The sequence below is a fragment of the Grammomys surdaster genome, unplaced genomic scaffold, assembly GCF_004785775.1.
Source record: "Grammomys surdaster isolate TR1022 unplaced genomic scaffold, NIH_TR_1.0 169, whole genome shotgun sequence".
NCBI lineage: Eukaryota > Metazoa > Chordata > Mammalia > Rodentia > Muridae > Grammomys > Grammomys surdaster.
In genome coordinates, this window is record NW_021604617.1 from 2326505 (window position 1) to 2344580 (window position 18076).

Consider the following 18076-nt stretch of genomic DNA (forward strand, 5'->3'; position numbering starts at 1 on the left):
AAAAAAAAAAAAAAGAAGGAATAAGGAAGAATGAGTTGAACTTACGGGTCAAAGACGAGCCGTGTGATGTACTCTTTGGGCATTCGGGGCAGCTGGTGGGAAAACACATTCTGTAGGCCCACCAGCCACATCAGGATCTTCTTGTTTGGTTTCTGGTTCAGGGAATTGCCCACCACATGGAACTCAATGACACCCCTGCGTTCTTCCAGCCTTGCCGCCTCATCTCTGGCTGAGTGTGCTGACAGAAAATTGGTCTAGGATACAGAAGACAAGAATAGATTACAAAGGGCTTTTCTTTGAAAGTGGTGGACTAGATCACATGAAATCTTTCCATGTTCTAATAAGGTCTTAAACACATGTGCACAAGACCACCTGTGCATCTCCACCCCACAAGTTATGAAGACAAGATAGAAAGGTGATTAAGTAGGCCAGGTAGATGTCTCAGCAGTTAAAAGGGTTTACTGTATATAATCCAGCAGACTGGAGTTTAGATCCCAATATCAATGGAACAAGCCAGGAGCATTCTTTTGTACACTTGTAACCCCAGCTCCAAAAAAGGCATAGACTGAAGGGTCACTGGGACTTGCTGGCTTCCAGCCTAGCCAAGAAAATAAGAAGGCCCAGGCTGAGACCCTGTCTTGAAAGGCTTGAAGGAAAGTTGTAGGGGAAGATACCGAATACCCTCATCTGGCCCTTACGCATACATAGGCATGGGAAACCACATACACAAAAATAAATGAATGAGTTAAGTAGATAAATTAGCATTATGAAAAGTTAATATGTGCATGTACATTATATTTTATATGGATCAGGCATCAGAAAACGTTTTTGCTGTTGTTTTGGCAACAGGGTGTTGTTATGTAGTATAAGCTGGCCTTGAACTAACATCCTCCTGCCTTAGCTTTCCCAGTGACAGAAAGTATATACATCACTTCTGACTAGGAAAACTGTTCAGTAAGAGAACCTATAGAAAATGTCTTAGAAGATCTGAGGAGGTAGCACAGTGACTAAAGCACTTGCCTCACAACCGGAGGACCAGGGAGCAGGATCTCCAGCACTGGGGAGTTCAAGTGGATCTGGTGGCCAACAGTGGGTTTTGGGTTGTTTGTTTGTTTTTGTATTGAGAGAGAGAAACTGCCACACATGGGCACCAATGTCCTGCCGTGCTTATGTGAACACATGTATCAATGCAAGAGTTATCTTTAAGACAATATTTTAGGGTGTTAGAAAGACAGCTCTGTGGTTAAGAACATGCACTGCACTTCAAGTGGACCCAAGTGTGGATCCTACAAAATACACACTGAGTAGCTCACAACTGCCTGTATCTCCAGTCCAGTGTATCTAACACCCTCCTCTGGCCTCCTAAAGCATGCGCTCACACATATACATAATCCCACACAGAGACACATGTACATAATTTAAACAAGAAGATAAAATATTTTAGATACTTTTAATCACATTCTCTCTCTCTCTCTCTCTCTCTCTCTCTCTCTCTCTCTCTCTCTGACTCAGTTGCTGTTGTAGTATACAAGAAGACATAGACACACTAGTATAGAATATTTGGCATGATCTTCCAACTTTGCAGAGGGTGGGGGGCTTGAGAAAAGGCTCAGCAGTTCACAGTGCCTGCTGTTCTACAGGGAACCCAGACTTGGTTTCAAGCACCCGTATTGGGAGGCTCACAAGTGCCTTCAGCTCCAGCTCCAAGGGAGCCAAGGCCCCTTTCTAGCTTCTGTGGGTAGCCACACATACATGGCATATACTCAGACATATGCCATAAATAAATAAATAAATAAATAAATAAATAAATAAATAAATAAATAAATATAAAAATTTTGAACTGCGAGAACAGTGAGATGGCTCAGCAGGTATGGGTGCTTGACACAAAACCTGACAACTTAAGTTCAATGCCTGGAGAAAGACCCATCTGATGGAAAGAGAAAAATGATCCCCTCACACTGGCCTCTAACCTCCATATTCACACCATGGCATGGGTGTCTCCATGGGTGCATGAACACATACACACACAGGCACATTAAATAAATCCATGTTTGTTTTTAAGAGAACTAATAAGGTGGATTATCAGGTGAGAGTGTTCACTGCACAAAACTGATGACTTCAGTTTGAGGCCCAGAATCCACAACTAAAGGAAAGAACTGACTCCTGAACGTCGTCCCCTAGCCTCTATGCATGAGTGGCTCACTCACACAATTTAATAATAACGTAGAAGCAATCAAAATAAAAATACATAAACACCATTAAGATAACAGGTTCCAAATTCTTGAAATGCACCATAAAGCAGCAGACATGTTTATATTTTTAGCATCTCTTTTTGGAAGACACTTTTCTTTCTAGAAGTATCTATTGATCCAGACTTAACTCACAGCAGGCTACATGGCCTAGAGCCAGCAAACACCTCATGCTTTAATATACCTCATGCTGGGCAAGGAAATCTTTGACAAACAGCTATGCTGGGGGAAAAAAGTCCTAAAGACAGCACTAGCTTTGAGGGCTCTTAGTTGTTTGTCCAGGTGACTGGATATCACTGTGGTAGATACTTCAAGGGACCAAGAATTTAACAACTAACTTACAAAACTGTCTCAAACTGTAGCAGCTTCCTTGGGCATGCTGGTACTCTACCAACTGCAGGAACAGATTGTGAAATGGGAGAGTGCCTCCCCATGTTTCATCTGAGCAGGCCAAGCTCTGCTCATGTGTGAAGTTACGAAATCCCTAAAGCCCATACACAGAAGGAGGTCAGCTTTAGGTCCCCACAGACTTAGACAGTCAGTCCAGAAGGAAAGAATTTTATGAGATGGTTCTGTTGCAACACTCAATTCTCCAAATTATCCTTGGCATTAATAAGAGTCACAAAAACGGAGCAGTATGAAACTTGCTGATTTAATCAAGCAAAGCCACACCAAAAAGATAGAAGTTGTTTATACAGTACTACTCAGGCCATGTCTTCATTTCCTGGAAATGTCTTAAGCCTCCCTGTTCCTGGATATCTTGCAATAAGATGAGCGCAATACTTTCAACCAAAATGTTTTACCTGGATTGATCTAAACTGTTACACAGATCCAAACAGAGACATTATGCAAAAATTGACAAAAGGCTCCTCAAAAAGGCAACATTGTAAGAGAGGAGGAAAGGCTCGGAGAATGGCTTTGAGTTAAAGGAGACTAAGGAGCCTGGGATATGGCTCAGAGTTAAGGTGCTTGCTGGCCTACAGCAAGCCCTGGATTTGATCCCTAGCAACACATGAACCTAGCATGGTGGTGATTTAAGGTCATTAATCCTGGCTATATAGTGGGTCCAAAATCAGCCAAGACTACAGGAGACATGTCCAAGAAAAAAGAAAAAGAAAGAGAGGAAGGGGATGGGAGAGAGGGAGGGGGAGGGAGGAAGGGAAGGAGGGAGGGAGGGAGGGAGGGAGGGAGGAAGGAAGGGAGGAAGGAAGGAAGGAAGGAAGGAAGGAAGGAAAAAGATGAAGAAATGAAAACTGAATGCCATGCTTGGTTCTTAACTGAACCTCTAACAACAATGCATGTTATGAATAGCATAAATCGGTAAGATGGCCACTGGACATGGGGGGTTGCATATTAGGCCACAAGTCAGCAAACTTTCCAGTGAAAAGTCAAGAGATGAACATTTTGTTTTGCAAGACACACATCCTCAAGCTTCAATGATTCCATTTTTCTATGTGTAATGGTAAAGAGATAACACAGGCCATAAGAACTAGTTCAAGCCTAAACTGCCAGGACACACCTTTACTCCTAGCTAGTTAGAAGCTGACACCGAATTACTTGAGCTCACAAGCTGAATAGCAGATCTGACTGGTAGGCTAGTCTGCCAACCCTAAACCAGAGAACCTTATAATGAAGTTAAATTTCCTAAGTGCTAACTCAGGCGATTACGTAAGAGAATTGATTTCATATGAAACACAAGCAAATTCACTAGGTGTGAGGTATTATTACATCTGTTTGGAATTCTGAAATGACTCTAAAAGGTTCACAGGAAAGGAAAAAGGAGGTAAAAAGGAGAAATGGGAGGTGATCACTGATGAATCTCACAGTCTATATGGTTTTTTTTGTTGTTGTTTTTGTTTTTGTTTGTTTTTTGTATTACTGATAGAGGCTTGAAATTCTTCAATATGGAAAAGTTTCCAACTACTTGAAACTGTAGTTTGTGGTCTTCTAATTGACATTTATCAAAGGGAATCGCATTTTGGTTAGCCATTCCTGCCTTCCCTAGAGTGATCTTCAGGTTACAGGTGACCAGCAGTGTGTTCTCAGTACCCCACACTCATCTCTGACAGCTAGTATGGCAGGGAGACCAGAAGGGCCCTCCCAGCTGTGTGCCTGGTTCACCCTGCTGACCTCTGGTCCAAGCATCCCTGCAGGGTCTGTGATGGTAGACATGACCTCACTGATCAATTCCACAGGAATATCTCCCATCACTCGAGATCTTTTGGCCTCCTCTGGAGCATGAGAGTTGTTCATTTTCCTCTTTTCTCCTGTGATGTTCAAAATAAAAGGAAAAAAAAAAAAAGATGGTTTGAAATGGAAAATACATACTGATGAGTCTAACTTATTTGGGGAGGAGACATGGAGTGAGAGGAGGTCTTGCCATGTGTCCCTGGCTGGTCTATATAGCTCAGGTTAGCTTCAAACTTGTGGTAATACACCTGCTGAATAATAGGTGTATGTTATCACACTGGTCTCAGACCTAATTTTCTAATAGCACTAATGGCTGTCCCAGGAGGAGAAAGGGTAGTGGTGGAAGAGACGAAGGGAGAGCACCACCACTGCCAATTCCACATCCATATTAAAGATTGCCTATTTTCTACAATGACTTTCAACTTGACAAATGAGTTATGAAAGCATGTTTCTTCATCTTATTTTTTTTTTATTTACTTTGATGTCATGTGCACTGCTGTTTTGCCTCGATCCATGTCTGTATGAGGGTGTCAGATCCTCCAGAGTTACAGGCAATTGGGAGCTGTCTGACATGGGTACTAGGAACCAAACATGGGTCCCCTGCAAGAGCAGCCAGGGCTCTTAAACACTGGACCATCTTTTCAGGCTTAAACGTATATATTTTTTTGTAGACTTAGAGCTTGGTTTCTGTTATTATTGGAGGATTGAGAGCTAAAGGTTGTCATTGACTACACAATGAGTTCAAAGCTTTAATACATCCTATGATCGTAGATGTCAAAAATTGTTTTTTCTTTCTTTCTTTTTCTTTCTTTTCCTTTCTTTCTTTCTTGTTTGTTTTTCTAGACAGGGTTTCTCTGTATAGCCCTGGCTGTCCTGGAACTCACTTTGCAGACCAGGATGGCCTTGAACTCAGAAATCCATGATGTCAAAGATTGTTAAAGACTGTTTTAATAGCCTCAAATGAGAAGTTTGTTGTTATTATTGTCGTTGTTGTTGTTGTTTTGCAGGGGGGGTTATAAATCTGCAATGTCTTCCTAACAAGAATCTGTGTTTTCCAATGCTGGGGTAGAATAATCCTGAGCATCCAGCAGCCCAAGCCTAGGGGACTTTTTGTCTGCTTGATATAAGAATTAAGGTTTGTTTTTCAAACGTTCAACGCTGGTTGATCTGATTATTTAACCTCCATCTACACGTTACACAACAGGTGTTCACATGCATGCTCGTATATTATACTTAGGTAGTTTTTTATATATTTGAAAAATACTAGAAAAATGTTTTGTTTTTAGTAAACAAAATGGTGCGGGAGAGATGGTTATGGTAACAGTACTTGCCTTACAAATGCGTGAATCAATATTCACATCTTTAGAACCCACAAAAGCCAGGCAGTCGTGGTGACCTACTTGTAATTCCAGCCCTTGGAAGGAGAAACCCAATATCTCTACAGTAAGCAGGAATTGGTAGACTAGCCTTTCTCTGTGAGCTTTGGGTTCAATTGAAAGATCTGGCCTCAGGGAATAAAGTGGAAAGGTCCATTTTGTTTTGTTTGTGTTTCTTGTTTGCTTTGTTTATTTGTTTGTTGTTTGAAACAGGATTTCTCTGTGTATCTCTGGTTGTCCTGGAGCATGCTCTGTAAACCAGCCTGGCTTTGAACTCAGAGATTTGCCTGCCTCTGCCTCTCAAGTGCTGGATCTAAAGGCGTGTACCACCACTGTTCGCAGAGGAAGATTCCTAACATCAATCTTAAGAGTTCCACACATGTGTATACCACATACACTCATGTGTATACCATACACATACAATGGAAAAATACTAAAAAGTTAAATAAATAAATTTTAAATAGTGAATTTTCTTCTCTCATTACAAAATGGTCCACTTTAACACATACAGGTCATAATTTGGAAGGGTGGAGTTTGGATTCTTTTACCTTAAAAATGGTACTTCAAAAGGTCAGCAAGGCACTGGCTGGGGAAAGTATGCAAAGGCACAGAGAGCATTCTCCCATGTTCCTCCTGAACATGTGGAACATAGTAGCTTTTCCTTTTGCTTTCTTTTTTTGTTTGTTTAAAGATTTATTTATTTTACTTATGAGTACACTGTAGCTGTCTTCAGACACACCAGAAGAGGGCATCGAATCTCATTACGGATGGTTGTGAACCATCATGTGGTTGCTGGGATTTGAACTCAGGACCTCTGGAAGAGCAGTTAGTGCTCTTAACCACTGAGCCATCTCTCCAGCCCTTCCTTTTGCTTTCTTAAATCGGAGTTTCATGTAAATGTGTCTGGCCTTTGACTCACTATGAAAGCAAAGTCAATCCTAAAATCCTCCTATCTCGGTTTCTCAAATGCTGGGATTATAGTTAGTATTTCCACATCCAGCTTGTCATGACTTTTCTCCTTTCTATAGTCACACTTGATTTTTTTTTCTGGCATTTTTTCCTTTTACTATTATTACTTGCATTTATTTTTGTATCTGTGGTGTATGCACGCGCTTGCGCACACATCTGTGTATTGTTGAGGCTAGAACTCAGAGCTTTATATGTTCCAAATAAGCACTCTACCATTGAGCATCCTCCCCAGTCCAATAACTGAGTGAAAAGTACAAATAGTAACTTGAAGTCAGGAATGGTGCCGCATGCCTTTAATCCTAACATTGCAAAGGTAGGCAGATCTCTGTGAGTTTGAGGGCAGCCTGGTCTGTATAACAATTTCTAGAACAGCAGCACTACACAGAAATACTTGAGGGGTTGTTCACTTAAAAAAGAAGAAAGTAGTAACTTTTCAGTACCCAAATGCAATTTTTTCCTCAAATATGAAGCCCACTTAACACACTTCCACACCGTACTCACTATCTTTAAAAAACAGAGGACTACAGAGAACACAGCCTATAAAGAAGGCTTCATATATGGCTTCATTCCAATTGTACCAACTCTGTGGATATTGGTTTTGAAGATAAGCAAGGATTATCTTTAGATTTTTGACCAAGAAGTTATCATATTCCATGATTTTCATGTCAACTTTAAAATCTTTCCTGCAAGAGTTGCCATTAGCGTTTCTTCATTTCTCCCCTCCTGTGACTCCAAATACAACCATGTGACTTTTGGATGCCAGAATAAGGCAGAGTCTCCATCTCAAGAGACTATTTCTTTTGTTTTCAGAAGGGAAACAGGTTTATTTAGTGCACTGTAAGGGTTTCAGGCTGGGCAGCAACAAGCAGTGCCGCCTATAGACAACACTGAGTATCTCAGAATGTCCTGTGGTGATGCTACTGTCTCAAGAACATGTGTACAGGACAACATCCCTAGAGAAGAAGGAGATACACATGAAGGAAAGCTGCTTCCCCTTTAAGTGCTTTAGCCAAGCCACAGAGTTTTGGGTAAACCCAGGCCAAATTGAATGAGACTCGCAGAAATCTGATGACTGCCAAAGAACATACCACATAGGTGCTTTAACAGCAAGTTTTTATAGTTACAGTTCTGCACTGCTGGCTTGTTTGTTACACAGCAGTACACCCCCAAAGTCTAATGCAAAGGAACATCCACCCATTAATGTTGTGGGGAAACACCTGGTTTAAATCTAGCTCTGCCACTGACTGAGCTCCCAGTGTGAGCTGCAGTGCTCTCTTACTCCCTTTGTAGCTTACCTGGGTTTACTTCAAGCCCAGAAGAACTTCTGCATCCAGGACTTGTTCTCCCTCCATTGATCTGCTCATGGGAAGTGGAATTTGAACCAAACAATGCTGTCCCAGTAACAGGAGGACTGATCACTGCCCCAAGAGGGAAAAAAAAAGAAGGTGTTAGATGGCTCCTTTCTTTGATAACAAGACTCAAGGACATGTGAGACCATGAGGCCATCTTATGACTGCCTAACACCATAAAAGCCATGCTATAATAAAAATGCAGAACATGAAAATCCTAGACAGTCATAGATTATAACTCACTAAACAAAGTAATGATGTAGCCGAGCTCATACTGATAAAATAGTGAGCAAACAAGACAGTAAAGATCTTTAAATGAAGACATACACCATGAAGTCAATAAGGACAGGTGCTTGCGCTTTTAAAAATCAAATCAATCATTCAATAAATAAACAAGTCACCATTTGGTAGCCATCATGATAAAACTAGGTAAAGGAAGACTGAATGTGGAGGCTGAACTTTGTGAGCAGAATTGCCGATGGTGGGTATTGACAAAGCCAAAAAGATGTTCCTGTGATGAACCTTCCCTGTAGTGAAGAAAGTCAGAGGTCTCCACAGTAACAGGCTAGAGATTATTAATGTGCTGTTTTACCAAAAAGAGGCAAAAAAAAAAAAAAAAAAGGCAGCCTATCCATTAGATAGCATTGCATCCAGATGCACTTACTGTCTTTAACAAGAACACCATTCTCGTGTAAGAGAATGTACTTTGCTCTGAGAAGAGTTGATAAGTAGAAATATTTGTAATTGTGAATTGATTTCTGAGAAAATACATAATATTGTAGGTATGGTAATATGAGTGAGAAATGTTCTCTGTGGACTCTTTATATTTGGTCCAGCCTGGGGAGGTTATTTAACACTGAGGTACAACTTTGATGAAGAAAGTGTATCACTGAAGACAGGCTTGAAGTTTTACAGCCCCGTCCCACTCCCTTCCTGCCTTCTCTGCTTCCCATGAAAATGAAATGTGATTAGCCACCTTCCTGCTCCTGCCACCAGCTCCCACACCTTTCCTGCAATCATGGACTCTCACCCTCTGGAAGAGTAAGCCAAAATAAACCCTTCTAAATTGTTTTTTGTCATGGTGTTTCATCACAGCAACAACAACAAAAAAAAGTTGATTTAGCAGGGGTATGAGGAGGTGTGTATGTGTGTGTGTGTGTGTGTGTGTGTGTGTGTGTCCTCTGCCTCAACACACAAACACACACACACACACCCAGAGTGAATGGGAAGGGAGCAATTCTTATTTATTGTTAAGCGTGTCGTAACCTAAGACTGGAATGTTCTGTGTTAAGCTTATAACTGCTATGAACATCTGAGTTTTATTTCCAAATAAATTGTGTTGGTGCTTTCCACTGTAGGCTGTTGCTTTTGCTGGGTGTGGCATTGATTTGTAGCTGAAGAGGTGAGAGACGGTAGGTAGTGAACACTCTCAGGAACACTACAACATGGGTAGCCAAAGAAGTCATTCACTGACATTTCTTAGTCAGTAGTGGTTCACTCTGCAGATATTCCCAGCAGCCAAGTCAGGAGATTTGAATAAGCAACCCAGATGACAATGAGCCACCAATCCCTGATGCTTCTAACTGTAGGCAACTGAATCACAATACAAATGGGGTATAGCGGCATCTGCAGTTCCAGGTACCTAACAGAAAGTTGCTTCAGCCCAAGACTTTAAGGCTAATCTGGGAAACATAGGGTGATTTTTGCCATCTGCACCTCTAAAAGACGGCTTGGAATGTGTTAAAAAGCAGAGGTGGTATAGAGGCTCCTAGCATACAGGGTTCTGAATCTCCAAGCATATAGAAGCAATGTGAAAGGAAGAAGCTCCGGGGATCTAGAAGACCCTGAAATAGCTGACAGAACTTCAGAGTCATTGTTATGACAGCCATTTATCATGGGTGTGCAGACATGGCAATTTAGGTGATTACATTCTACTTTCCCAGAAAAGAACACAGTTTAATTACAGGATAACGGGAGATGACAGCTCACTTCTCAGTGGCTTCATGCAATGCCAGGATGAATGGCCTAGCTTAAAGGTACAATCTTAGCCACAGAGACAACCTCTGCCTTATCCGTTCTGTGCCATGGCAGCAACCTGACCAGAAGTTAAACAAAAGGAGAGGAGTTTAATCAGGCAAAGGTCAAAAGGAGTGTTCACAAACAGGAAGAGATTTTCCAGAGATCTTTCATCAAAGAACTAAGCAACAATGTCACCTCAAACAATACATATATGTATGTAGAAACTCCTAGTACATTATAAAGATGGACTTGGCACTGCTAAAGATAAAAGCAAAAACAATCTGGCCTCATTGAGAAGTGCTTTACATACTGAAAGCAAGATAGCCTTCTTGTACCCATAATCCTACCATCTTTCAGAAAATAGATATCACAGTTGAAGAAGCCAAACTGAGGCTTGATTCCTGGACTGGATGCATCTTGCCAACAATTGTTACTGCATTTTGAATATACAATCCTCCTCTCCCCCAATAGGCTCATAGAGTTAAACAATCCATTCCGGCTGGCAGTGCTGTTTTGAGTGGTTATAAAATCATTAGGAAGCAAACACCTGCTGGAGACAGCACACTCACTGAGGGATGGCGTTAGCTTTGAGGTTTTATGCCTTGACCCCTGTTTTCTTTCTCTCAATTCTCTGTGTAAGGATGAAATGTGATAAACCGCTTTCTCTGCCTGCTGTCATGGTTTCCCAGTCATAATAGACTGTTCCCCTAGAATTACAAGCCAAAATACACCCCTCACAAAGCCCTTTATCACCTAGATTGCTTTTTATCAGAGTATTTTATCACAGCAACAGAAAAGAAAATAAATACAATTGCTAATAGAAACATGTTAAAAAAGGTCAGCATCTTCTGACAGAGAGGAGCTGCCTGAAATTTGGCCCTCCATTAATCAGACTATGAAAACTAAGACTTCCTGTGTTTAATGTGGCTTCAGCTGTATGGTTCGTGCTTGCACTGCTCATCAACACAGACACAGTTGCAGAATTTGAGTTAGTACCCACTTGCTCTTCATTAATAGTGATACAGATACCAGACTTACAGGCTCTAGTCATCTATTTCCTTATGAGAAACACAAATAAATATAACATTACAGCTAATACCCTGGATTAAGCTTCCTGGTTGCTTTCCAATTTATATAAAAGGAATGTACCTGTTTGGATTCCTAGTGGGCTGGTTCTGGAAGAGGCTGAGAGAAAATCCTGATCCCAGATAGGAGAGTTTTGACTATACACTTCTTCTTCCAACATGGACAGAAACCTAGGCACAGAAATAATAACAAGAGCTGGCTTCTAAAAATTATAAATATTCCTCAAGGCTCAGAAGAAGAGGGAACAAAAAAGACAGTAAGAGCCGGGTGTCAGGAAGGACTGAATCAATACAACGTTCTCTGGACATGAAGAACCACTACACTCAGTAACCCACAGCATCTGCAAATGCCTATACAAGACCTGTGCAAGATCAAACAGCTCGACAATCCAGGCTCAAAAGCCTCCCACCCAAACAGATGGCTTCTGGGCAGGGAAAAATCAGTTTCAAGGGTCTGGATCCTGGTAGGTCAATCATTCTCCAATAGATATCCCCACAATGAGAAGTATAGGGGCAGTACAAATTGGACTTGATGGGTCATGTAAAAATAAAAGAGGACACAAAGGATAGATCTGAGGGTGAATCTGGGAGTAATTAGTGGAGATGAAAATGATCAAAATATATGAAATTCTCAAAGAGTTAATAACAATATTTTTAATTAAAAACAGGAGCAAGAAAAATGGCTGAGAGGCCAAGAGCATTGGCAGCTCTTGCACAGGAAACAGATTCAATTCCCAGCCTTCACAAACATCTGAAATTTCAGGTTCGGTGACATGCCCTCTTCGGGCTTCTAGGGACACCAGGCATGCACATGGTGCACAGATATACACTGAGGCAAAACATGCACTCACGTAAAATAAAATTTTTTTTAAAATAAATAAAAAAATAGACCATTAATTTAATTTATCCAGAACATCCATCCATAGCAACCATCAACAAGCAACGGGGTCCCCACTTCAACTACAAAATACATTAGAATTATGATGCTAGTGATGGATTCAAATGGGCATTCCTGTGTATTCAAATATAGATTGTGTTTCTACAAACATCTCCTTTTACCCCTACATAGCTTGGTAGGGCACTGGCTACAGAGTACTAATCAGATGATATGTCCTTAGTGAGGCACACAGCGGATTCCAGTTGTCTATGTAGAGGGCATTGGCATCGTCACCACCAGTGTTGTTTTGTACTGATTAGACACCTGCACCATGGCTGCTCTGCTCCTGGAGCTTCTGGAAGGTCACACTGAATCACCCCACCACCTCTGTGATTACAAATCTCCTTATTACATAACTCTTATTACTTGACAGTGTAGTGAGGGATTGATGTCCTAAGTTGAGCCTCAGAAAGCCACTGTGAAACAGAATCCACTGCACCATGGAAACATGTAAAGTACAGAGAGATTGAGTAAGCATTCCATATTCCCATGACTACTAAACAGCAGGGTCTGAATTGAGACCAGTGGTGAGTGACTGTACTCACTTCACAACACACTAAATCAACTAGATCTCAACAGCAATTGGAGGCCAACAGCAATAAATACCCAATGTCAGCACAGATTAGTTTTTTTCCCATTTCAATTCAGAGAGAAGAAATAGAAACACAGAGAAGGAGGGAAAGAGAAAAAAGAGGATGGGTGAGAAATTAATCAAAGGGAGTAGAAAGAGAGAGAAAGAAAAACGAGGAAGGAATCTTGTAACAACACAAGAGAGTAGGGAAGATGCACACATTAGAACCAGTACAAGAAACCAGATCTACTGGCACCAGTCTGGAATCCCAGTTACTCAGAAGGCTAAGGCAGAAAGATCACCATTTCAAATCAGTCTGGGCAATTCAGAAAGGGACTCAAAAAAAACAAAACAAAACAAAAACCAAAAAAGCAAAAATACACACAAGCCTTTAATCCCAGCACTTGGGAGGCAGAGTTCTGTGAGTTAGAAGCCAGCCTGGTCTACCTAGTGAGTTCCAGGACAGCCAGGGCTGTTATATACAGAGACCCTGTCTTGAAAAAACAAAAAAGCCCTAAATTCAATCCCAGTATCTGTACTACAACAATTAGTAAGAGCTGGGTACTTTGATCACAGCACTCAGGAGGCAGAGGCAAGGCAATTTCTGTGAGTCCAAGGCAGTCTAGTCTACATAGCAAGTTCCAGACCAGCAAGGTATCAGGACTGCATGTTGAGACTCTGTCTCAAGAAATAAATAATATGGAAGAGGTAAGAAAGTGGGAAGAGAGGAGGGAGGGGAGACTGCGGACAGGATGTAACGTATGAAAGAAGAATAAATAAAAAAAACAAAAAAAAAAATAAAGAAATAAATAATAAATCATCGAAAGAAAAAAAGTGGCTAAGTCCTAGATCTCAATCTGATACAGATAGCCAGAGCCTCAGAGAGCACCTCAGACTTTCAACATGTATGGTTCCACAGTCAAAACTGTAGGTATAAACCCCCAACAGCCTCGAATGTTGACAGATTCTATGAAAGGGGATTTCAGAGGAGAGGTGGGTGGTAGTTTTAACCTACCATTAGTAACAGAGAAGAAAGAAAGCAGCCTTGGTTTCTCAGCTCAATGCACAAGCATGCCAGAACTGGGAGCTGAGGGAGCAACACTCTATAATTAGCAAATATCTACAAAGAGCAAAATTATTTTGCTACGGGGAAAAAAAAAACTGTCACTATACAAAGTAATCAAAATTTCTCCATTAGCACTATAATGGGTGTGGGGTTCAGGGTGACTCTTTATCCCTTGACAGAGAAAGATAACTATGGTCTGAAAGCAAAATGCTCCTTAAGTGACAAATTGGAAACAGTAGGTGTGAAATGGCCCTACTAAAGGTGGCCTCTGTGCTGCAGCATTATCAGAGTCACATTCCGTCTATCTAAGGTGGCATGCAACCTGCACTTCTATGTGGAACCCTATACATGGCATGACTGGAATCTTGTTCCTGGTACTTGTGCCTCCACCTCATATGCAGGTTTCCTTAGAAAAACTTGATATTGCAAATGCTGTTTACTCAAGGCTCTCAATGATATCCACGGGATTCTCTAAATCAGCCTTTGGATTCAGATTAAACAGTCTAGGAGAGTTCAGTAACCTCAGTTAGAAAACAATCACTACTGATGAACGTGGTGGTGGTGGTGGTGGTGGTGGTGGTGGTGGTGGTGGTGGTGGTATGCTGGAGCCCCCTTTCTCTAAAGTTCCGGTGACCTTCCTTTACATTTGTATGAAGATGTTTGTGTCCCTGTATTTTCAATTGTTAATTCTCTACTGGCAGAGGGCTAAATGCTGGCAAGATTCTGATATTGTCATTCCTATGGCCCCATCACTGAGTTTTCTATATGTAAATTCTTGTCCTACCTCACCCGCCCAAAAGATGAAGGTCAGGCAGTTTCGTTGCCCAAAGGCAACCCTAAGAGATGAATAGGTATTGTCTTGATTGTCAGATTGGAGTATGGCTTTTTGTATAATAAAAAGCTGATGGCTTGACGTGGGGCAGGAAGTACAGGGGTGAGACTTCAGGGAGAAGAAGAGAAGCAGGAGGCAAGGAACTGTAAGCAGGAAGGGAGAACCACAGGGAGAGACAGGTTGGCAGAGAAGTTAGGATAAATTTAGATGACCTAGCTGAGAGACTTCCCCAGCAAAAGGACAACAGCTTTTAAATTATTAGAAGTCTCTGTGTCTTATTCAAACCACAAGCGGTCTGTGAAATCACTGCAATATTCCGATGTTCATGATTGTGGTACTTATGCAGGCCTTGGTATATTCTCCACAACCTTAAGCCCTGGGATAAAGCAAAGTCCCTTACTTTGGGAAATGTGTGAGGATTAGCGTGCGTTTCTCAAGAGGCAATTTGTCCTTTTCCTGTCTGGCTTGTTCCAAGAGTTGTCGTCTCATGATGGTGAAGACCGAGCGAAGCAATGTTCTCCCAAACACCTTTGTGGTTTCATACCGAGGTAAGCTGTCACAGAACTGCGGTACATTGCAGTAGCACAACCACCTGCAAAAAGGAGACAAGTTCCATAAGTAAGCCATCAAGTCTCTCCCAGCCATCTAAAACATCCAATCGCAAAGAACTAGGCAATGAAGCTCAGGAGCTAGGCCTTCAATGACAGCCAAAAATATCAGCCAACAAAGATTACTAGCAAGAAGTGAGCGCAGCATAAGAGCAGCTGGCCCACCTGTAAGCCTCCTCCTATTCTGTTGTGCAGGGAGTCTGGAATTCAATACTGCTTTGCCACTTGACTACCTACATAGATATATTACATTGGTCAGTATCCCCCTTCTTGCCTATAAAACAGGGACAAGTCGCAGCTACTTCACTGGACTCTCTAAGGAATGAGACGGCATGTGTAAGGTACAGAGTGTAATTTGAGTTCATCTCAAAATTATAGGCCAGGGGCAATAGCCAATAATCCTAGCACTAAAGCAGATGAGAACTGAAGATTGAGCTCAACATTCCTGCATGACAGGAAGGAAGTTTTTGAGATCCAAGGAGGAGAATATGTATCTAACACACTGAATACCAAGCAAATACGGCTGCCTGCCTGGGTTGCTGTATCTTGGAAAGTTAAATGTAGCACAATCAAATGTGTTATAAGGTATAATCCTGTCACTGTTCATGTAAAGTCATATTCAAATAGATCATCAATTAGAAAACCTACTAATCTGAAACATCCTATTTTTAAAGATAGTTGGTAAGCATCTGAAAAATGTATACATCACATCTAACTTGGCCTAAAGGAACTTGTCTAATCATAGAGTTGGGAAATTATTTCTTAATTTAAATTATTTCTTTAAATTATTGTAGATATTTTAATAGTATGAAGTACTGGGCTAGAGAGATGGCTCAGAGGTTAAGAGCACTGGCTGCTCTTCCAGAGGTTCTGAGTTCGATTCCCAGCAACCACATGGTGGCCCATAACCACCTATAATAAAATCAGGTGGCATCCTCCGGTGTGCAGGCATACACACAGGCAGAATGCTGTATACTAAATAAATAAATAAATAAATAAATAAATAAATAAATAAATCTTTTTTAAAAAATAGTATGTAGTACTTAAAACTAAAAAAATTGAAAGAAGTATGTATATAAAGTGGACTTTGGGATGTAGTTCAGAGGCAGAAAGCTCACTTAGCATGAGCAAGGTTGTGGATTTGGTCCCAGAACTGAAAATTAATTAATTAATTAATTAATTAGCAAGCTATATAAGTGAGAAGCAAAAAGGAAAGGCAACAGATGCATTTCCTTATGTGGCATCATCACTCAAGGGAAAAGTAACTTGCTGCTAAGCCTAACAACCAACATTCCACACACACCCCATAAACAAAATGTAATTAAAACAAAGAAAATACCTATGCAGCTAGGCATGATGGCATACCCTGTGATTGCAGTATTCAGGTGGCCAAGGGAGGAGGATCACTAAAGTTTGTAGCCAGCCTGGCCTAGGTACATATTAATACTGTGTTCCTCTCAAATACACACGAGCATATACTACACACACACACACACACACACACACACACACACACACACACACACTTTTCTTTTTTATGATATGTGAGTAAGTGAATGAATGAATGAACGAATGAATGAAGAACGAACGAACAAACGAAAACAAACTGCCTAGACCTCACTCTCTTACCACTGAAGCTGTAGAGAGAAGATAAAGAGCTTTAAGACTGTTCAAAACCCAGTCAGGGGGCAGGAAGTAATAATAAGCTTTGACCATCTGTCACCTAGGTACACTCTGAGGCTCAAAGTCAAAACTACTTTCAGCACTGTGGGATGGAAGAGAAACCCAGTTTGCTTGACCTGACCGGCGGTCTGCAGTCAGCTAACAATAGAGGCTATCTGAGTTAGAAAACTTCCTTCAACACTAATGCTAGAAAAGATTCAGAAACCATCCTTAGATTTTCATTCTACAGATGTGGACTCCGCTACTCCCAGAAACAGCAACAAGCAGAGATCATGGGATTCCCAGAGTACAGCATTAAGCATGGGAGACCCCATAAACCATCCTCTTCCCAGCGCTGCTGTCCAAAAATCAAAGCCTCCCTCCATCCAGTGAGGACACTGATAGGTAAGGTGAAGCAAGGACAGGAAAGAATGGCATGCTGCTGCACACCTGTGGCCTCATTCTGTATCTAACCCCATATTACCTATGTATGATGGCAATGATCAAACATACCTATAACTCCTCTTACATGGAAAGCTAAGGTAGGAAAATGGCAGGTTCAACACCAATCTGAGCTACAGGGAAGGGAGAAGAGATGGAAGGAATGAGAAAAGATGGGTGGAAGAGAAGGAAAAAGCTTTTTGCTTGCTTCCCATCCCACCCCCATATTCTGAGACAGCCTTACACCGTAGTGTAGACAGGCTTTGAACTCACGGCAATCCTACTACCTCAGACACCTGAGCACTGGGTTTACAAGCTTGAGTAGCTCCTTGGGAAGAAGTGTGTTAGTGTTATTATGTCTGCCTTGATCCATGATCTTTTCTTCTTTTTAAATATTTTATGTGTGTTATGGCTGTTTTGCCTGTATTTATGTATATGCACTATGTGTGCCTGCCTAGTGCCTGAGGAGGAGCACAGTGTTGGATCCCTTGGAACTGTAGTTACAAGTGGTTATGAGCCACCTAATATGAGTGCTGGGAACCAAACACCAGTCCCCTGCAAGGACAGTGTGTGCTATCAACCACTGAGCCATCTCCCCAGATTCAACCTTAAAACATTATGCTACTTCTGTTTTCTTCTCTCAACTCACTTGTCTCGATAGATGATAGATAGATAGATAGATAGATAGATAGATAGATAGATAGATAGATAGATAGATGTGT

At 41.3% G+C, this 18076-nt stretch overlaps 1 protein-coding gene across 1 annotated transcript in view; it reads right to left on the reverse strand.

Moving 5' to 3' along the window:
* The window catches only part of Kat2b (lysine acetyltransferase 2B), a 99879-nt gene that overhangs the window by 20634 nt on the left and 61169 nt on the right, over window positions 1-18076 (reverse strand). Inside the window, exons 6-10 of the mRNA XM_028766602.1 lie at window positions 15044-15235; window positions 11302-11408; window positions 8080-8202; window positions 4380-4516; window positions 46-254 (exon numbers count right to left, since the gene is read on the reverse strand). Of these exons, the coding sequence (XP_028622435.1) occupies window positions 46-254; window positions 4380-4516; window positions 8080-8202; window positions 11302-11408; window positions 15044-15235 (768 nt within the window). The remainder of the gene's footprint in view (window positions 1-45; window positions 255-4379; window positions 4517-8079; window positions 8203-11301; window positions 11409-15043; window positions 15236-18076) is intronic.